This window comes from Calonectris borealis, chromosome 18 (assembly GCF_964195595.1).
Source record: "Calonectris borealis chromosome 18, bCalBor7.hap1.2, whole genome shotgun sequence".
Taxonomy (NCBI): Eukaryota; Metazoa; Chordata; class Aves; order Procellariiformes; family Procellariidae; genus Calonectris; species Calonectris borealis.
The window spans coordinates 12265297-12287248 of record NC_134329.1 but is presented as its reverse complement, the minus strand read 5'-3'; the positions used below and the strand labels follow the sequence as shown (position 1 = coordinate 12287248).

Sequence of the window (21952 nt, the reverse complement as noted above, 5' to 3'; positions counted from 1 at the left end):
GGAGGGAGGGGGCGTCATGCTCAGCCGAGGGAGAGCACCCGGACAGCTCTTCTCCCGTGCCAACGTACAAGCCGCTGCAGGGCAATCCTGGGGCACAAGGGTCTTCCCCCTGGACTGAGTCACAGCCCGGCCCGCGGTGGGGCTCTCACCCGTGCCCGAAGGGCGAGATGAAGTAGAGGCAGCAGTGCACTCGGTTGTCCTGGATGTTCTTCCGGTTCAGGCCGCTCTCATCGCGGAAATACTGCTCAAACTGCTGGTCGATGTAGTCAGTGATGGGCTTCCAGCTGGGAAGGGCAATTTAATCAAAACAAAGTCGTGTGTTTAACAGGACACTGTCTCCTAGGGACCGTGAGGCGGTATCACCCCCTTCCCGCTGCCAGACCCCCTTCCTGTGAAGCACCCACAGAAAACAGACGTGGCCAAGGGCTAGGAGGAAGGCAGCAGTGGCCTGCTCACCACTCAGTGTTGTTAACAGCATCTCCAAAGCCTGGTGTGTCCACTATGGTCAGCTTCAGCTTGACACCCTTCTCCTCAATGTCCACCGTGTGCTTGACGATCTCCACTGTCTGGTTGATTCTCTCTTTGAACAGGAATATGTGAGTTAAAGCCAGGCAGTAACTGGGGATCCCCGCGCACACCCACGACAAGCCGGCTCCCTCCTTATCACTGAGCACAGGGAGTAACCAGGGAGGGTTTCAAAAAACCCTGATCATCCTCTAAGGAGCCTCAAGGGAGTGCTACTGTGGGAGGCCAGCAGCAGGCAGACGGACTCTGAGAAGACACACAAACCTCCGAAGTGCTTGTAGCCCAGCTGTTCTGAACATTTTGTCCACTCATTCGGTAAGCAGAATCCCTACCACACTCCAGCACCCAAGAACAAAAGACAAATCTCAACATCTCAACCCAAAGGGCCAGCGCTGCTCTGCAGCCTCGTCTTCTCTTCACAGGACAGAAGAGCCCCACGGCCAAACCCTTCTTGCTTGAATACTGCAGTGCCTCTGCAGCCAGCAAAGGAGAGCAGGGCAACAAACAACAGGGCTGGGCTCCAGCCAAGCCTGTAGCTGCTGCTGAAGCAAGGAACCAAAGTGCTGGTCCTTAGGACAGTCTAGATCTGTGGGCACGAGAACTATTTGCCCCCTTTGTCCCCAACTTACCCTCTGCGTTGAGGAGCTTTCTGTCTTTGTAGAGGTCTGTCAGGAACAGGCTATTCACCAGCGTGGATTTGCCCAGACCCGACTCTCCTAATTGACAGAGTGCAAAGGGGAGGAGGGAAAAGCAAGTAATATGACCCACTAATTGACTTACAAATGAAACTCTGAACAAGGCTTTGAATCCTGAGCCAGAGGAAGTGAGAGAGATGAGCTGTCAGAAGCTGTTTATGGCCATTACATTTTTCCAGCAGTGGGAGGACTTTTGCTGCAAGACGTCTCGATCTTTGTTCAAATGTAATCTCCCAGCTCCTCCGTCCTCCCTCCCCTTCCCTTCCCTCGGTCCCTGGCTGGCCCTGCCTTCACCACCCAGACCAGCCACTCTGTTGGAGGAGAAGCTACGCTCAGTGCTCGCTCGAGCGGGCTACGGGTGGTCAGGAGGGGCCCGTTCCTCCTCGGGGAACAAAGCCAGGGAGCAAAGCAAGGTCTGAGACAAGGACCAGAACAGAGCGACGGAAGGATCCAGACGCTAAAGGAGCACCTAAGGGAAGTGAAGAGAGCTGGTCCCCTCCACGCACCCACCATGTGGCCCAGCCACCTTCCATCCATGGGTAGTCTCACCTGCAACCATCAGGGTGAAGTCGAAACCCTTCTTCACGGATTTCCGGTGGACCTGGTTCGGCAGAGTGGCAAAGCCCACGTACTGCTTCTCGTGGTCCTGCAGGGCAGAGGAGGATGGGAGCGGGTCAGGGTGTGCCACCCCTCCTGCTCGAGCCTCGCACAGCAACAGGGAGTTGGACCCAAAAAGCCCCTGGGGCAGATCCAGGGGGTTGAGGAGAGGTCGGTCCCTGCCCTGGCAGTGGTGTCGGGCAGGGTACGCACCTCCCCTGGGCTCAGGGACTTCTGCCCTCCTGCAGGTGGGCACAGAGGGCCACCTCCCCTCACTGCAGCCCTGCTCAGCTGCTCTCACCAGCAGACATGGCAGGTCACAGCAGCCTCCAGCACGGAGAGCACAAGGGAAAAGGCACATCCCGCCGTTCCCACCAGAAAGCACATCTGGGGCTGCTACTGACACACAATGTGCCTAACTCTTTGCTTCTCCTACACAGTCACAGGCTCCCTTCACAGCAGGGTCACCAAGTGTCACCTCTCCCCAGGTCTTTCAGAGCCATTTCTGCATCTCTCCCCCCAGAGGCATGTGGGGTACACGATGGAGAGCTCTCTGTAATTAGCACCCCAGGGCTTGTGGTGTCCTGAGCCACGTCTAGAGGAAGGTGCGGTGGCTTGGCTTCTGCTTGACCTGAGAGGGGATTATTTCTTGCTGTGTCACAGCTACTCCTGGCTCAGTAAGAGGAAATCCTGAATAATCTCTAGTGTTATTTCTGAAGAGACAGAAGTTCAAGGAGCACGGGAAGTGGGAAGATGCAAAAGCATTGAGAACACGGGTGGGATGCTTTTGGTGAGGGTATTACTGGAGCGTTACCTACTGCCTAACCACCCCCCAGATGCAGACCCCCATCACTGAGTGCTCTCTTACCACGTAAAAGCCGCAGCCACCCCACAAGCGTGGCACACGCTCTGTACCAGAGCACCAAGTACACGCAAGGAGTGACGTGACCAATGCTGTGTTTCACACGCACAGCACGCATCCCGCAGCCAGGAGCAAACACGCAGCCTGCGCTGCATCCCAGGGGCACACATCCTGCTCATGCAGGGTATGTCCTGAAAGGCGAACACGGCTCATCTACGGGTTTCACAGACCTGCTCCAGCTACTGCCCTCAGGCTGGGCTCAGCACACGGTCTGGCGCTCGCAGCTCAGGCGGCTGCAGGTAACTGTGGGCCAGGCAGCCCGGCCGCTCCATCCACCCAGCCTCCTGAGCACCCCTGGGCCTTCACAGCCCGCACCCCACAGCGGTGCGTCCCCCTCCCCAGGCCTCATTGCGGAGGGAGAGTGGGCACAGACCCTGGCAAACACCTTCCTTCTCACATACTTTCCAAGCTAGACCCAAGGGGAAGCAGCCGTTCACAAATGCCTGAGCTAGAGACATCATAGACTCTGCATTTCAACATCACTTAAAATAAACATACCCCTGGGATTCACACCACAGGCAAATCCACAGAGCCAGAGTTCCTCAAAACCAGCTCCAGCTCCCACCCGGCCATGGATGCCTTCAAGCATACGGCTCTCCTCACCCCGCAGCTCTCTGGCACTGGTTCTCCAGGCACAGCAGGGAAGACCTCTGTTCTTAAGTTTAACTATCTCCATTCCTGGGACACACACTCAAAGAAACACAAATTACGGTCTGGTGTGTCGAGCTTAGGGCAATGCTGACTCACACCTATTTCCATACTGCAAGTGGGCAATGCAAGTCCCCTACAGCCCCTGGCCGCCCGTCCATGCGTGTGAGCATCCTCAGGCGTCCTCAGCTGGGCAGACTGGGAAGTCGTGGTGAGGACAGACAGCAGGGAGGACATGGAGTCTCCTCCTCCCAATTTATGGCTGCTCTGGAGCTGCCCACTCAGACAGGACATTGTGGCCCAAGGACTCTGTTCTTTAGCACGGTCACTGCCTTCTAGAAATTTAGGTTTGGTTTGGTGACTTTGTCACTTTAGCCCTGACAGAGTGACTATGGGCTCCGGACTCCCTCACCTCACCCCCTTACTAACGTAGCTGAAGTAATGCTGCTCCACCACCCCACAGTCCAGAAAGGCAGGAAGGGACAGAGCAAATGAAATTAGAGAGAAGTGGTGAGAATTAGAGAGTGCCTGAAGCGCTGCACTGGCAACTCTAATGGCTGAGCTAAAAGGCGTTGGCATCCCAAAGCAGCGGCGAGACCCCAGGGTGAAAAACGGTGGCGGCTCTGACGAGCTGTATGCGGCAAAGCAACGCCTGCCTGGGGGAGACTGCGAACGGCCACCCAAAAGGCTCAGTAAAGGGTAAACACGAGGTGTGCAAAGCAGGGTGAGAAATGCGATAATGGCAAGATCTTTGGAAAGAAAACAATCACCTGCTCTCTCCAGTGACTCGCCACGTGAAATAGCACTAGTAACGCACTAATAAAATCATAGCTGAAGTTTGGGGTGTGCTTCTCTTATTTCCTTTGTTTTTTAACCTAGATGACTAAGGGCTGACAATAGAGATACCGGGGAGCTGAGCTCTGGTGCAACTCCGCTTACTTCAGCCAAGTGTAACTGGCTGAACCTGATCTCTTGTTTCTGTTCAGCCCAACCAGGAAAGCGTGGATTTACTGTACCTCTGGTTACCTCCCCACAGCTCGGTGGAATCAGGACACTTGAAATGAGCAAACCCCAGCTGGCGCAGGACACTGTCCTTGACTCAGGTGGTCATTTCCCTCGCATTAAGGAAGGTCAGGGCTAAGCACAAGGCCAAGAGAAGAGCTTCCCTCGCAGCGGGAGGCAGCCAGAGTCAGAAGGAGAAAAGCCCTGTCCCCCGTCATGCCCCCCTCTGACCAGCCACGGACGCAATGCAGAGCCCTGCCGGGAGCCAGAGCCAATGCATCTGTAAAGGGGAAGCCAGGAGACGTAGGGGAAATTGTGGAAAAGGATCCCCTTCTTCTAACAGCTTTCTCTCAGGACAACAGCATGGTCCCTGCACCACGGCCAGCCTAGACCCACAGTTCCTCATCTCAGCTTTAAGACAACCAATGTGTGTTCCCATCCCAGCCGCGTTGGGACACTGCGACAGGCACGTGCCACCATCTCTGCTAGTGTGCCAAGATCAACACCGCATTTAAGGAGCCCAAGTAGCCTCCTGAGCCTGGTGTCTGCCTCACTCAAAGCCCTACACCACTCACCATCTTCGTTAGGACCCAACACGGACTCTATCTGCAGAGCAACCACGCTCGGGATGGAGGGCGCTGAAGCGGGTGTAGAGGGCTGGGAGGGCTACTGAAGGAGGCAGGCGGCTTTCTGGGATGTGAAAAGCTGAAATCCATTAATTAGATGGAGAGCGACTTGGACTGAGGGAGTTCCTGGAGGCATCACAGGCCCCTCCACATGCTCCTGACCCTCGCGAGCCAACTCCTGTCAAGCTGACGCAGGCTGGGACAGCCGGTCACTGCGCCGCGCTTCCCTCGCCAGCCCCAGCTGTCGGGAGAGGGCCCCGGCCAGCGGAGCCAGCGGCACTCTGGCACGAGGAGCCCCTCTCCCCACCGCCTCCTCCACGTGCTGCCTTTGTTCCCACTGGCATCCTGCTCCCACGCGGCTGGGAACGTGCCCCACACACCGCAGCGGAGGCCACCGAGAGATGTGGCTGACCTTTGGGGCCCTGTTACAAACCAAAGCTCCCCAAGCCAAGCAAAACATGTCTGTACTCTCCCTTAGCACATGCTGGCTGGTTCACCAGACATCACAGCAACAAGCTGCATCCTCACATCCTCCACCACCTGGCCGAGGTGGCCAAGGCTCCCTGGCAGACAGTGCTCTCCCTGGGAGTTCAAGCCAAGGAACAAAGCACTGGTGCCTTCAAGACCTGTTCCTGTCGGGGGTAGAGACATTTGGGATCTGTTGCATAAGAGGAAAAGCCATCCCCGGTACCAAGGTGTCCACAGGGCTGTCTGTACCTCCAAGACAGGGTACGCAGCATGGTCTCCATCGCTCCTGCCATTCCCGATCCCCTCCCCACCTCCCTGGTGGACGTGCTGTTTAAACCAATCCAGATCTCGTGTGACTTCACCATTCAGCCTGGTGATAAACGAAGCCTTGCTGGGTATATTCAAAAGGGCTAAAATTAAACACCATGGAACCACAGAAAATTTGAAGAACAGCCCCTACCCCAGGTCTGGAGCAAATCCCAGAAATGATGGAGCTTGTGCTGGGATCCTGGTGCCCCTGCCTCCACTTCTTCAGGGGGGGTCCTCTCGGTGTTACAGCCTCCAGTGCAAGCCGTCCAGCTCCCTCCCAGGCAGCCCTTCCTCCAGCCGTTCCCCTCTGGCCAGGCACGGCCGCCACATCCGCGTCTGCACGAACCAGCACAGCCCAGCCCCAGAGGAGAAGCAGACCCTTCGCTTCCTTTCATTGCCAGAAAACTGCGTAAATTCGTAGCGCAAACAGCCCCCGGGGCACCTCCCGTGTACATCTGCTGCCTCGGGCCTGGGGCTGAGCATGGGAGTACCAGCAAAACCACTCGCCCACCAGCATTTGCTGCAGCAGAAAGAAAACCGGCTAGCAAAGCACAGCGATAACACGGTAACACAAACCAGACTGCGTTTGGGCACACGCACAGCGCCAACTCCTGCCCCGAGCACCCCCGAGCACACACACGCCATTCAGAGAGGGAATCACTGCACCAACCAACCACACAAAAATATGTCGCGTATCTCCCAGCTGTCCAGCGCGTCCCTCAGCCCCGCTCCTGCGGGGGCTGCTCCCCTCCCTTCTGTCCCCGCCATCTCTCCCTTACCAGCGTCTTTCCGCTCCTCTGCTCCTCAGAGGTCTCATCTCGTGCTGCACACGTCTGCTCGGGCACCATCCTCCCCCCTCCTGTCCCTGCTGCTCCCCGGCTCGCACGGTGCTATAAATACATCCCCGTACCTTCAGCTTGGCCGGGTGGCTTCGCTGTGCCTGCGTCCGGGGAGAAAGCAGCCGCTCCACTAACCGCTCCTGAATAATGATCGAATCCATAACCGCGGCCGGCAGGACGGACAGCCACCGCGGGCCAAGAAAAAAAAAACCCAACCCATGTGTTCCCTCCCAGCCTTCGCTAAATCCATGCGGCAGCCCCCCCGCCCACGCATGCACACACACGCAGGGCTGGCTCAGCTCGCCTCGGCGCGGCGGCCCGGCGAGGCGAGGCGAGGAGAGAAGAGGCGAGCGGGCTCCCACGGCAGCTGCCCGGGATTTCCTCCCTCCGCCTGTGCTGCGGGAGGAGCCTGCCAGCAAGGACAGGACAAAAGCCACCACGGCCGCAGGCCAGAGGCAACGTCTCTCGCTCTGCCAGCGTCCCGCGGAGCGGTTGTGCACGTACCGGATGCTGTCCCAGCCATGAGTCTGACTCCTTTTGTCAGATGGGCTTATTCAGCTGGAGGATTTCTTAGATATCCTGACTGATGCAGCCGAGACAAAGGTTTGCTGCAAGGAAACCTGCTCTTGGTGAAAACGTGCTGCTTCTGGTTGTGTGTGCGAAGGTCTAAAAGGTCCGGAAAGCCCCGAAAAAGCTGGGTCCAAACTTAACCCCCAGATCCTAGTCCTGGTTGACGTGGTGCAGGTCCATCTGTTGTCTAGTCCAGGCTATATTGCAGCGTCATCTCTGAATCCAATTGGAATAGCAGCTGATGTATTCTGGACCTTACAGCAACCATTTAAGCTTTGAAGACATTTCAAAATAAAGAAGTATCCGTGTATTTGTTAAGCACAAGTACCCAGCCCAGCAACTGCCTACCACACACAGAAAAATCATTCAAACCTCGTTTGGATTCTGAACCTGCGTATAAGACCTGCTTTCCAGCTTTTCTACGCAGCCATAGAAACTGAACAGGAATTTATTTGAAACAGAGAAAAGCTGATAATCTCATATAATCACAATTCCAGAAACTGGGGTTTAATATCACAGCACGTATAATAAAGTCACAGGAGATGGCAACACTGGTGGTGCTGGAGGAACCTGCCACTTGCCACACGGGTTCCTGAGCAGCTTTCTGCTCGCAAACGGGGAAGGACGCAGGCTGCTGCCACGCTCCTGCCTCGCTCCCAGCCAGAGCTCCCGCTGCTTCTCTGGGAACCGCAGGTCTCTGGCAGCAGCTCCAGAGAGCACCTGATCAGTGGGGTCTGCCCTGGTCACCTCAGGCCACAACCCGGGGCCTCTACTGTGCACCCCAAGCGTGGCTGACACCAGGTTCTGCTATAAGGTACCAAGTTACTGCAAGGTCTCCAGTGGCCTGAAGTCTGGGGGCAGTTGTGGGAGCGGAAAGGTCTTAGAAACACACCACATGCTGGAAAAAAAAAGGAAAGAAGGAAAAAGAAGAACAGTGTTTTACCTATGCTGCCATCCTGCAAGCTGAGGGAAAGGCGACCTCAGAAGGTGCAGGCACGAGGTCTCAAACGCTGAGAAAAATAAATGGAGGAGAACTGGGAAACACTCCCAGAGCAGAAAAACTCCTGCCAGACGGCAGCTGTCATATCGCTTGCATGAAGCCCTTCTCCAAACGACCCTGCTCTGCCAGCAGCATCCTTAAATTACACCCACTGGGTTTTGTTCCCAATTGTTTCTGCATGTAACAGTCAAGCAGAAGGCCTGGACTGAGATCCAGGTGTGACAAGAATTGCCACCTCTCAGAACACGTCCCCATTCAGCGGCTCTGAACGTTGCTCCACTCCTCAAGTAGACGATAATCCTACAACGTCCTCCCAGCCCAGTGGTAGGTCAGGCCACGCTCATGACACTGGTTTTTTTCCTCCCAGATTCACAATACCTAATCCCTGCTTTCCTGACTGGAGGACTCCACCACCAAGGTCTGCAGGTTGCGCATGACTGAGGAGCAACGAAGGTACCATACTGTCTGCACTGGGCAGACCAAAGATGCATCCAAACTTTCTTGAGAACACAGAGGTTTCACCAGTCCTTCCATACCATAAACCACAATAGCTGCAAGCAAACCCTCTCCAACCCCCATGAATTCTCATGGCTTGGTAAACCCTTGTCTGGGGACCACAGGCCACATGGCCACCAACCACAAGGATCTTCCACGGGTACATGGAGACATGCTGTGTCCCCACAAGCCCACTGCACCAAATCAGAGCATTCTTCTCAGCTGGGATCACAGACGAAGTCAACAATGATTTGCTTGCAACAAAACCACAGTGTTGTTCATGGCCCCAGGAGCCGTGCTGACAGCGCAGAGAGGAACAAGGAGCTACTGTCTCCCGAGCTCCTTGAGCTCTCACACATCACACTCGCTCTCAGGACCGGCAGCCAGGGAGGAACTCCAGCCAGGAGGCCACGCCTGGGAACGCAGAGAGCAGATTAGGAAAAGAAACCCAGAAGGGCAGGTCTTGGCTACAGAGAGCATCTTAAGACTGCGTGGCCAGCGCTATGACTTTCAAAATGCTGAAGGAGGGTCAACTGGTCCTATACTGAGCCTCCTCTGCCTCTCCTACAGACACTCATCTTGGCTCCTCTCCTACCCAGAGTCACCAAACCAGAAACGACGGCCACGGAGAGGACACATTTGTGTCCCTCAGATGTGCCATGTGACACACCCGGAGCCATTGGCTCAGGTTGGTCCGTGTCCAAACTTCCCAAAGACAGCCAAGCCAACCTTATTTTGCCCCTGTCCTTCCTAATTGCCCCCTCCCTTTCCACGCAGGCCCTGGAAATGCCCAGCGTAAACCCTGTCCTGCTCCTCCAACATGAAATCTCATGTACAGCACCCTTAAAAGAGGAAAAATAGCACACAGGACATCTCACAGGCGGTGTGCAGCAGAGCTCAGCAGGGAAATGCACACCTTGGCCCTTTCAAGATCTAGAGCAAAACCAAAGTGTTTTCTTCCGCTGGCTTGTGGGCCACAGGTCCCTCTAACCTCCCCTCCAGGCACGTGGTAGCAGCAGCAGCAGCTCAGGGGTGAAGCTGGCAGCAGAATCCAGGTCTCCGACTGTCAGAGCAGAGCTCAGCTCGGCCCCAACCCGCCAATCACTCAGCAAGGGAAAGGCAGGCTTGGGGTGCACCAAGCTGACCCCACCTCACGGACCAGCCCTTCTTTGTCAAACTGTGACAAGCAAAAGAGAAAGACAAAAAAATAATCAGTGAGCGCTGCCTGGCACAGCCCAGCCCCTCCACGTTGCTGCTGCGTTGAGCACTTGCTTACTAAGAATGGAGCCAGGGCAGAGCCAAACCGCGCGCCCATCCTTCTGCAACATCCCTCTCCTTTGGCTTGTAAAAGCCGGCTCGGGGCAAGCACAGCCTCGAGGGCTGCTCTGGGCAGGGGACACAGCACGTGTGGGAATGTCGATGGAGCAGTGTCCTACTTCTCCCTTTGTTAGAGGGGATTTCTAGCCTGCAGTGCTGAAGATGGGCTTTAAGGAGAGGAGGGAAAACACATTATTTCATGTATTTAGATGTGAACTCACAGAAGGTGAAATTCACCCCTGGGCAGCTGGCTGGAGCGTAGAAACGCTCGCCAAGAGCAGCCTATCAGCCTTGCGAGGGCAGGGGGGGCGAACCCCCAGGCTGCACTCCACAGCGCCAGCCCGGGGAACAAAGGACAAGGAGCCAGGCTTCACCAACGGCCCTAATTGAAGGCAGGCGCAGGGCTGTGCTATCACACAGTCGTCGGAGCTGGAAGCGATACACCCATTTAAGAACAACACTCAGCGCTCAGGACCCGGCAGCGGTGACAGGCAGAGATCAGCCACACGGAGCTCAGTGCGGTGGGCAGAGGCGGCTGCGAACACGACAAAGCAAGGAGCAGAAACGACGGGAGGATGAGCGAGGAGAGACCAGCACAGATCAGAGACAGGGATGGGGACAGGGAGAGGAAATTCCATCCCCGGTTAAATTTACACCATCCTGGCCAGGTTCCAGCCACCACAACCACAGCCCCACACACCTTCCTCCCGGCAGCCCCCGGCTCCCATCAAAGCGAGGTTTCCTCCTCGGCAGCCTCCAGGCTCGGCCTTTTGCATGGGCTTAGCCAAGAGGCTCAGCTCGGAGCAGCAAAGATAATACAAACGGGAGCTAGATCCAGAGGTCCAGGTGTGAAGGGCTCTGCCCTGACATCAACCAGAGCACCCAGGGGAAGGGGAGGGAGGGGAAGCAGCATGGTGCAGGGAGACAGGGCCCCAGCCAGCTCGAAGAGAGGTCCCCCACCCGCAGGAGAGCTGGTTTCTGGCAGAGATGCTATGGCCTAAGGACTGCAGTGCCCAGGCTCCATCCTTGGTGAACAACCAGCAGCGTGTCATGGAAGGAAAATCTTCAGCATGGTCCAGACGGACACTCTTGAGCAGCACGTCATGACAGCATTTATGTTTTTTCCTCTGAAGCAGACAAAGCTATTTTCAGAATTCCCCACAGAAGGGAAATTCGGTTCCTGGCTACCTTCTACCAGGACGGGAAGGGCGCTTCCAGAGGAGCTGTTTGTTCAAGTCGAACGAGAGCAGCAGCAGGCAGTAAACCCATTCCCAGCTTGGAGCAGGGCAATGGAGGCTGAGGAGCTGCAGATGCCTTCCCTGTGGGTGCACAGCTGGGAACCTCCACGGCTCGGTTCCCACCTTCTCCTCCTGCTGCCTCCTCTCCCACCGCGTGGAACGTCGGTGCTGCCTCCAGACTTGTGAATCTCACGGGTGTCACAAGGTTTGGACTCCGCTCCTCCGTCACCAGCAGAGCTGCACACTCTACCTTGATGTTCCTGCTGACCTGACCCAAGAGAAGATGCCTTGCTGATCCAAACTCTGATGATTAATTTAACCTTGAATTTGCAAGCAAGGCTCTATGTAAGTGGTTACTGGGAGCATCAGAGCCCTGACACTTTTAGCCCTGACACAAAGGCTTCATCCTTTGATGCTCAGGGAAAAGCAAGAAACCAGATCAGCACTGCAGAAATCCCAAAGCACTGGATTAATCTCCTGTACATACAGTGCCACAAGCACCATCAACACAGATCTCCTGTCTTTTCTTTTACCTACCCCACAGGTCAAGCTTTAATTTCCGCTCAAGGATCACTGCTGCTTTGTCACATAATCCCTCCAGAAATCTGTCAAATTCCATTTTAAAGGTATTTGTGCTCCCTGCTTCCAGTTGAAGTACCTTACCCTTCCCAAGAGGCACTGTGTGACTCACGCAATGCCTCCACATTCAGCTCCGAAAAAGGACCAACGACTGTAAATTGCCTCCCGCTTGCATAAACTCGTGACTCTCTCCCGGAGCAAGTTCACAGCTCTCGTCACACCCGGCTCCTCCGCTCATCATTTAGGATAATCTGCAAAACGTAACAAACTGGGCAGATGTGGAGCTGGCTGGAACTCTTCCACAAAACGCTCGGTTGCTCTCCTCTCCGCAGAAGCACAGGAGGAGCCACTTCCAGCCAGACCTTCCCTGGTGCGGTACCGACACGTTCCACGCGAGGGAGAAGCCGGCCCGCGGAAGAGCGGGTCCCGCGGGGGGACAGGGCTGCGCTCGGTGTCCGAACAGGGAGCTCCCACGGCGGCTTCCCCCGACCGGGGCCAGACAGAAATCAATTTGCAGATCAAACCTGCAACCCTCGTTGCTTCCGCCTCACGCAGGCTCGCAGGCACTGGCACCTCCGATTGCGAGCACATTCAAAACCTTAGCAAAGGACAGAGGTTTCCAAATTTAGCCTGTTCAGACAGGAGGAGAAACCAGGCGGCGCAGGAAGGTCTGCAGCAGTCTCTCAGCGCTACCGCTGCTCATCTTTCCCTCTGCTTCATCCTCCAGCTCTGCAGCACAAATCAGGCTTAAATAGATTCCCTGCCCCTCATCTCAAAGCCACAGTTGGGAAAACCAGAGAGAGGCAGAGCAGAGCCCTGCCAAGCCCGGGAAGCCGGGAACAGGAACACTTGGGAGACAAACGTACACACTGTTCCATGGCACAGGCGCTGGCTGGGCTGGGAGCCGTTTGGTGGAAGAGGGTGGAAAATAATGGTGATTTATCCTTCAAAATGGAAGGGCACTGCTTCTCCAGCTTTCAGGTTCTCCATCCAAATGACAAGAGCATCAGCAGTTTTGGAAGCTCTTGATGCATATTAACATACATGAACAGAAAAAGGTTGGGGACAGGATCCTACAGAAGGTCCACTTTAAAGTTATAGGTAGTGGTCCCAATCCTGCGATCCTTACTCACCGAGTAGTCCCTTTGAAATAGAGACGACTGCTCACGTGAGTAAGGGATGCAGGATCAGGCCTGTCTACCAAAGAGGCTGAATCCTGAACTGGAGAGGACATCACGGCCTCTGAGCATCGTGAGACACTCACGCCTGGTCCAGCGGGCGCTAGTCCAAGGGCATCGCCGGGGAAGACAGTCCAGGCTGGGGCACCACACCTGCAAACAGCACACCGAGCACGGACCATGGAGAGCAAGGCAGCGGACAAACAAGGCTGGAAAAGGGATGCTCCACCCAAGCAGGGATGCTCCTGGTTCATCTCCAGTACACCCGTCTCATAGATACTCCCAGCCCTGCAAGGAGGTCTTTCTTAACCCTGCTGTCCTCCCAGCAGGCTCCTGAAAACAATATTGAGAGAACGAAAGCCAACTGTCTTGGGACAGCTCCCAACCTCTGTCTGGGTCTCCCAGCTACAATTAACATAACTTTAGGAGTAACTGATGCCCACAAGAGAGGAGAATAAGCCCACTCTTAGCTCACCAGATGATTTTTAATTCCATTAGTTAAGGGGAAAAAGGCAGCTCTCTAAAGCAACCTTCAGTCCTGGGAGGCACCCAAGGAGAGCAAAGCCAGCCTCAGCCAGCCTGAAAAGCTCTGCAGACTGCACCCTTCAAGGCCAGACAGACTGCTGCTTTCCATGACAAGGAGGCAGAGGCACCTCCTCCTTCCTAGGGGGTCTCCCGCAGGTCTCCATCCAGTGCTCAGACCCCCAGGCTCCAGTCTCCCACCCTCCCTCCCCGCCTTCAGCTGCCCCCGCGCAGTCACACTGCAGTAACGCGAAGCACGGTCCTTGCGCACGCTCGCTGAGATGGCAGAGGCGCTCGGGGACCTCCACCTTCCTTCCCTCACCCTTGGGCTTGCACCACCAGCCCACTTGACTGAGATGAGCCTGCTGAGAGGGTGCCAAGCATTTTCCTTCCTCCTTTTCCACCTGCACAGCTCTGCCCACGCTCCGCCTCCACCGAGACACGACTGCGAAGTGTCACCCCTTGGAGCTTAGCATGGGGCAGTGTCCCCGGCGAACGCAGCTGTGTGGATTCCGGTCTCACCCAGCTCCCCATGATGTGCGCTCAACCATCTGCCACCCCAGAGGGGACCCTCGGGAGCCCATTTCCCAGCCCATTTCCCAGCCCTGCCATACGACCAGGCTGTGCAAACCTCACTGCCCACATCAGCCTGCCCAGGGCTGGGCCCCGCGTCAGGACTAGTGTCTGTCTTTGCAGATGGATAATTAGATTCCCCTTCCATTTCCTTTTTCCTCCTGATGGTTTCTCTGGCTGGCAGTTCCCCCGCAGCCCTGCACAATCCAGCAGCATTAGTCAGAGGGAATTTCTGCTCCCTTCCTCCCCTTGATGTTGCTCTTGGTTCAGTACAAACAGCAGAGCGAACTGCGCAACAATCTGAGTACTTCGTTGCAGAAGCATTTGTCCTTTTCAGTCCAGCAAACACGGCTTTCCCTCCCACACCTGCACCCTGCCCCTTCTCCCCAAGTGACCCAGAAAATGCATGTGATTAAAATGAGTGTGATGTTGTTGGCAATTGGAAGCAATTAGCTAATCAGCAGGAATAAGCAATCAGCTGCACTGGGGTTGCAGCACACCTCAATTTACGAGCAGTGGTGCAAAACACTCCTTTCAGGTAGGGCCTAAAAAAGCACACCTGATTATCAGCAGTGGTGTGAGATGCTCTCAGGAAAAGATCGTAACAGTCTCCTGCAGGAAACCTGAGGAAGAGATGGAGTTGGACGGAATTGGGGTAAATCAACACAGAGCTGTCTCTCAGAGCTCCCAGAGAAGGGAAGGAGTGTGTGCCCAGATGAAGTATCCACAGAGATCCTCACTGAGTGTACAAGTCCCCTGCCACTAAGCAGAGGCTTTCTGGGAAGCAGTACTGGTACCTGAAGGCCTGATTGTTGCAAAAGCGTCCCCAGGACCTGCAGAGATGCCCAGCCACATCATCTCCACCTGACAGAGGTCAGCAGAGGAGGAGTTTATGCTGCTGGGATTTGCGGATCCCCCCTTGCAGGAGATGTACAGACTGACGTTTTCAGAGATGATCTGTCAGTCCTGACTTCTCGTACCCTGTAACATACTGTGTTCTCCACGGGCAATGTCCTGAGCCCGTGCAGAGCACCGCGGGTCTCACAGCCCTCCAGTGCAAACCATCGAGGCCTCCAGCAGCTCCGCATCGCTGCCTGGGCTGGGTAGTTTCTACTCTCCACCTGGCTGCAAAAACCAAACTGCTGCCTGCCCCACGGAGGGGGCTTTGAAAAGACTTTTGGAAGATTTCAGGAGCTTGCTGCTGACTCCCTCCCCCCATATCCGTGCCAGCCCGTTGCTGGCTGCCCACCAAGTGCTGGATGGAGCGTTACCCAGCTGCACCGCTGGCAGGCTCGCAGGCCACGAGGCCCGAGACACTGCAGCCATTGAGCAGTCGGTGCTTCTTCCACCATTTGCGGCCTGGCCGAGCTTCCCGGGGCTTGGCACACCGCGCACACCAGTGACCGCACCGGATCAGCGCTGCCACTGCATGGCGGCAGCGTGGCGTGGTGTTCCCGAAGGGCATCACAGCCCCGGCTGACCCGAAGATGTCCCCAGCACAGCTGTGTTGTGGGCCACCGACACAGCTGTGGGACCAACCAGGCAGATACAAAGCCTGGCAGTTTGCTGCATGAAAGAAGAAGAAAAGGTAAGGCCTGCAAGGCAGCAAACGGCTGTGCTCATCCCACACTTCAAAGACTGTCAAAATTTTCTACAGCCCAAGGCTTGTGCAGCTCAGGCCAATGAGAGAGGCTGGGGACGAGGATTGTTCCCCAGTTCCCTGCGGCTGTGCGGCCGTCGCTGGCTCCGCGTACCCTGCCAGCGCAGACACCGAGGCCGTGGCTGGGGAGGATGCCATCAGAATAATCAAAAAGGGAATCAAGAGATGCTCTCCAACACCTTTCTCTCCCCTTCTCCCCCATCTATTTGCTCCAGCAAACACCAAGCCTGGTTACACCTCTCCTGCACAACTTACTGCTTCTCTGGGCCCTGCGGCGTGACTAGAGATTCACATTTTGTTAAATGCTGTGATGATGGGAGGAAACTTCAAGTCACTGAATATCTAAATCAAATTGTGCTGTCAAAGGGAATTTAAACAAAGTTTCTTCCACGCTTAAGAGTAATAGTCAGTCACTGCTGAGTGTTGCTTCTCCTTATCAGAGATGCTGACCAGTAGGGAAAAAATGAGAGTAGTTAGTCTGAGTTTGTAGTGAAACAGAGCAAAAGATCTTCTTGGATGGAGAAGTATCTGGCTCAGAATCTTAACAGAGGTTGTGCTGGATACCAGAGAGCTACCCATGCCCTTCCATAATGCCGGTGTGATATGCAAGGTCTGGAATTCACCCTAAGGACGATCATACGGATTATTTACCAAAATTGATGGACACTGACAGGTCCTGATGGCTCTGTGGTACCCAGATGAACACCCGGTCTGAGGCTGCTACAGGAAGCACCGCAGCTCGCCGGGCTGGGAGGTCAGCTCAGCAATCGCAGTGCTCTTGCAACAGAGAGGCGATAACAGGCACCCCAGCACAGAGCCGTGAGCAAGCACGCCCCATCAGCGCAGCAGCCCCTCTCTGCTTCGGTCCAACCCCAAACGTCATCAGCAGTTTTGCAGCAGTGAGAGACTCCTACTAACCGCCGAGATGACACCATCTGCTTCCGCTTAGGTGCTGGCTCACAGGAGCGGCTACAGAGGACAGGACTCCGGAGAGACTTTGCTCTCCTGAGCACACAGGGACCGAACAGCCAGCCAGCTGGGACAGACACAGTCTGAATTCGCCCTCCCCAGAGCAACCTAGTACCTCCCTTCTGTGCAAAATACACACCTGGGAGGCAGGGCAGCCCTCTCACTTTGGTTTTGCTATCAAGCTCCGTCATACACCCACCCACAGGCCACTTCCCTGCGGGCACAGAGAACTTACTCCCGGCAGACAGCACAACTGCACTGCCTTACACACTGCTCTGCATGGCACCGCAGCAGAGGAGGGGTTGACGAAGCTGTTCCCACATCTCTTGGTCTGCCCTCTACAAAGCCAAAAAGGATCTGCCACTGATAAGCCAGGATCCCAAAATTAACAGCTACCAGGCCCTCTTTCTTTCTATATGGGGGTCCTGCAGGGATCACACAGCGCAGAGGAATCTTTACCTAGACACCTTTTTCATGTATTCGTCTTTATGTACGTGCTGCTTGGGGCAACCACGTACCCACCTGCCCCAAAAAGGGGCAAGACGTCCCAGCGGTGCCTGCACAGTCCTAGCCAGCACAAAAGCACAGAGCAGACGGTGGAGAAAAACGGCAGTGTGTAGCATGGGAGTGTCCAGGCAGCTTCTGAAAACAGTATCAGGAGGAAGAAAGGGATAAAAACAGGGGACACCCTGCGTGGGGAGGGCTAAGGAAGTATCGGCCCTGTCTGGCAGCTGAACTGCAGGAGGACTCTGCTGCCTCGTTTTACCAGTCACACCTGCCTTGGGAGGGAAAACAGTCCTCTTGCTCAACAGGAGGTTTCATGCTTTGAAACAGATTGCTTAATTCTTGGCAATTTGAGTTCGGCAGCTACCCTCTTCCTGTGGTTGCTGCTTCCTCTCTGAGCGCACACAGTGTTTTTCAGAGCCAGAAGAGGCATTACGCTCCTCTCAGCCTGCCCTCGGGCTCTGCAATTCCCCTCAGCGATTCCTCACTTTGGAAGAACTGGTGCCTGTGGTGGATTCGCAACCATGGCAGAGAGCGGCAGAACATGCACGAAGTTCTCCTTTCCTTCCCAACAAAATCTTCCATAGTCTTGCTTGGAGAGAGCTGAACTGAGTTCTCCTGGAGAACAGTGCTCTTAGGTGAGAAAGGGTGAAATATCAGGACATACCATGAACAAAATGCAGCAATAGTAGCACACTGCAATACTGCAGTAGCAGCAACCAGCTGGACAAAACTGCCACAAAATCAAAAGCCTAGAGCATCCTCCACAGCTTCACGGAGGGGATCCTGCCCAACATGATCTTGTCCCACTGCCCCAATCCCATCACCAGCTTCTCAGCCCATCTGTGGTTTCGCATACCCCACCACCAACCACACCGCTCTGGAGAGGGCACCTCTGAACCACCCAGCAGGCACCTCCTGCAGGCACAGCCACGCTCAGCACCACTGCGGCACCGATGCTGCAACCAGAAATGGGAGAGCAGCCAGGGGAGAGGAACCCCAGGGGACAGACCTCAAGCCCATTCTCAATATATGAGAGAAAAGCCAGAAAAGCCAGCTTTCTCTCAAGCATCCTCCTGTAATGAGTGTGTCTAGTGCAAGAGCCCAAGCGTAGGAGCTTCCCTCACTACTTCTCCAATCTGACTTTGCTTTGCTGTCACATATTGTCAAGCAGTCCCACTCAGCCTGCTCTGCTCAACTCCTCCCAAGACACACTTCCCCTCAAAGCCCCAGGTGACATTCCCGATCCATGACAGCCCTGTCCCAGTCACCCTAAGGCCGCTCCTGGGGACTTTATGCATTGCAGGGAAGACACACAGCCCGTACACGCACAGCTTCGGGCCACACACGTGGCACAGCAGCCAGGTTGCTGAACACCGGGACTTGAGAGGCCAGGAGAGTCCTGTCTCCTGCAGCTACTCAGCCCACCGGGTAAAGCCGTGCTCGGGCAAGCAGGACCCGCTCCAAAGACCTCCCACAGCGAAGGAAAAACCGGTGACCCTGCCACCCCCCCCGAACCAGGGGGAAGCCCGAGCAGCGCAGCGGGGCTGGGCAGAGCGCCCCGCATTAGCATCCCAGCTCCAGAGCTGACAAACCTCCCGCTGAAGGCAGCGCCCGGTACAAAGGCTCGTTTGTTCCCGATACACGAGCCCATTCCAGGCTGCTGCGTGGACACATCTTCTTTATTGTGCCCTCCTGACTCCGGCAGCAGGCAGGGCTCGGGGCTCAATGGCCCCTTTCTGGGATGCTGCTGGGGCTCACACACAGGAGGCTGCAGATGGCAGGGGACTGCCAAGGTCCTGAGCCCTGCCAAGCGGCGAGCGCTGGCACCGCGTGTCCTTCACCACTGACAGCAGCACAAGCCTCCCTTGGGGCTCCGCTGACCCAAACCCCCTCTCACAGACGTGGCAGAGCTCCTCTGTCACCCAGCCGGGCACAGTCACCTGCACTCCAGTGTCGTGGGCCCAGCTGTGGGATGCTGAGCAGAGGGGACAAACGGGACATTTTTGTGCAAAATCCCTGCTTCTCCATGCACTTTCAGATTGTTCCATCACATACAGGCACGGAGACAACTCTGAGGCAGGAAGGAGGAAAACGGGACTGTGAACCCTCGTCCTCACCGTGACACAGTCATGACGGGATCTGTTTGAGTCCCTGCTCCTAGTGCAACAGGGAAGAGGGGCAGGAGGGCTGGGGGAAGCCTCTTGCTAGATCCCACAAATGGTTAAACTCTCCCTGTTTAGCAGTGGTGGGAGGGGATTTATCTCCAAGCAAGAGTCTTGATACTACCTGGGATGAGGCCAAGAGAAAAGCAAATTCCTCCAGTGAACTTATCCCCCTCCAATACTGCCTACCCAGCTACAGGGAGTTTCCTCTGCAGCCACACAGCCACAGGGACATGAGAAAAGACTGCTTTTATTTTCCCACCCATAGCCCGCCACAGCCCAGCATCTCTTCAGCTTGAGCTCGAGCCAGAAGACAACTAGGCTTAAGGGGAAGTGGCTGGACTCCCCCACACAGCTTGCGAGACAGCGCTTGGAAGCTGTCCTTACTGGAGCACACGGTCATTTACTGAAGTCCAAAGCTGCGCAAGCAGAGCAGCTCCAGCAGCCAGGGTAGAGCTGGACCTGTTGGATACTGGCAGAGTCCAAGGACTCCAGACTCCAACTGTGCAAGAGAAAATCTTGGCCATCTCAGAGTAGCAGACATCAAGGCAGGAGGAAGAAGGGCCCTTTGCCATCTCAGGAAGGAGAATTCTCTGGTAGTTTCTGCAAGCAGCGTCTGCTTGTGGTCTCCTGAGCTCCCCGCCACTGCCTGGGACCTGGAGCTGACACCCCAGCTGGCTCCCACCCCACGTTCCAGATGCTCAGTGCTCCCACTGACATCTCCGCTCCTAGAAAGCAAAGCCTCCGAGAGGGCTCCGATCCCCTTTTTCCACTGATCCACAGGCCCCTCAGATACAAAGATCCCAGCATGGACTCTTCCATCCATGCACGTACCTTCAGCACCTTCCTGCACCAACACACGATGGCACTGAGCATGTCTTCCAGCTGGGCATGGCTCAGCACCCTGCAGGACAGGCCTGAACTTTTCATCAGGCAACTGCTCTGATACAGAATCATAGAATCATTAAGGTTGGAAAAGACCTCCAAGATCATCGAGTCCAACCGTCAACCCAACACCACCATGCCCACTACACCATGTCCCTAAGCGCCTCATCTACACGTCTTTTAAATACCTCCAGGGATGGTGACTCCACCACTTCCCTGGGCAGCCTGTTCCAAGGCCTGACCACTCTTTCAGTAAAGAAATTTCTCCCAATGTCCAATCTAAACCTCCCTCGGCGCAACTTGAGGCCATTTCCTCTCGTCCTATCGCTGTTACTTGGGAGAAGAGACCAACACCCACCTCGCTACAACCTCCTTTCAGATGTGCCATTTCCAGAAAGGCCTCTTGTCCAGCTGTGTTTTTTGGACTCTGCTCTGTCTTCTTCTCCTTCCTACTTCCTCCCCGGCTCTAGCATGTAGAAAGATGAGAACAGAAAGATAAAAAACCCCACGGCCACCCCCACTTGCACAGCCATACCACCTGGCAGCGGGGCGCTGCCCCTCAGGCGTGGGGCTGGGGAGCACCGTGCCACAGCCCAGCCCCCAGCACACCCCCTTCCTCCAGCAGACCCACGGGGCCGGTTCCCAACACTGGTGCTGCTCCTCCACGGGGCCGTTCCCTCCACCAGCACAAAAGGGGCCACATTGCACCCCCTGTCCCCTCCCCACAGAGGTCGCAACCATCGGAGAGAGCAGCACAACAGCTCGGGCATCACCAAGCAGCCCTAAATGCCGGCAATCGGGGTGAGATGCCAGGACCTCGCAGGGCTGGAGCTGCGTCCTACCAACGCCCGCACTCAGGGGGCTGGCAGACTGCAGGAGGCCTCGAGGCAAGACCCTACCCCACACATGCCAAGAGCACTCCGCTGGGTAGGAAGCACAGGGCTCTCCCCGGAGCCTCAGCCCCTCGTGCCTGCCTTGTTCAAAGAGCAGCGTAAGCTGCGGCTGCGGCTCCAAACGCTGCTCCACCTCGGAGCTGGAGACGGATGAGGTCACCTCCAGTCTGAAATCACTTCCGTTCTCAAGCTGCTCTCAAGACTGTGCCACAGATTAAAAAGAGCGGGATGGGTGGGGAGGGAAACCCAAATCAACAGAGCATGTTCCCCATTAAGAGCTCAACACTTCATTAATCTCTGCCTCCCCGTCAGCTGCCAGCTGAACCCTCCACCCTCCCTCCTTCCCCTGCAAGAACAAACCTGGCAGAAACTGCTTGGAGTTAACAGCAGGGTATGGCACAAGCTGCACAGGACTACGCTTGACCCCCAGCTCCCCAAATCCAACCCAACCTGAGCAGTGGGGAGAAATCACAGCTTGGTGCTGTCAGACTAGCTCAGCCACGCTGCTCCACCTTGTGCCCAGCTCCAACTGCTGGCCTTCAAAAGCCTGCACTGCAGCAGCCCAACCCTTTCTCCCCATGCACACAGTGTTGGAAATGGTTTCTACTGGCGACTGATCCTATCCAGACAGCGCTGAGCACCAACACCACAACCCTGTGGCCTCTCCAGCACAGCCCCATTCTCCACTGTCCAGGTGGCCACACTGGCCAAGGTGGCAGCAGGATTCTCCCACCTGGATCAGGCGGTACTTAACCCAACACCCGAGGAACCAG

At 55.8% G+C, this 21952-nt stretch overlaps 1 protein-coding gene across 4 annotated transcripts in view; it reads right to left on the bottom strand.

Moving 5' to 3' along the window:
* Positions 1 to 21952, bottom strand: part of SEPTIN5 (septin 5) — a 47578-nt gene that overhangs the window by 9446 nt on the left and 16180 nt on the right. For 2 of the 4 annotated variants that reach the window (XM_075167990.1, XM_075167991.1), the window contains 4 exons: positions 1770 to 1866; positions 1155 to 1241; positions 457 to 580; positions 150 to 284 (listed from right to left, as the gene is read on the bottom strand). In XM_075167990.1, coding sequence (XP_075024091.1) covers positions 150 to 284; positions 457 to 580; positions 1155 to 1241; positions 1770 to 1866 — 443 coding nt within the window. Of the gene's footprint in view, positions 1 to 149; positions 285 to 456; positions 581 to 1154; positions 1242 to 1769; positions 1867 to 6702; positions 7013 to 21952 lie in introns of those variants that run through there. The other 2 variants (XM_075167988.1, XM_075167989.1) reach the window with 2 other exon arrangements.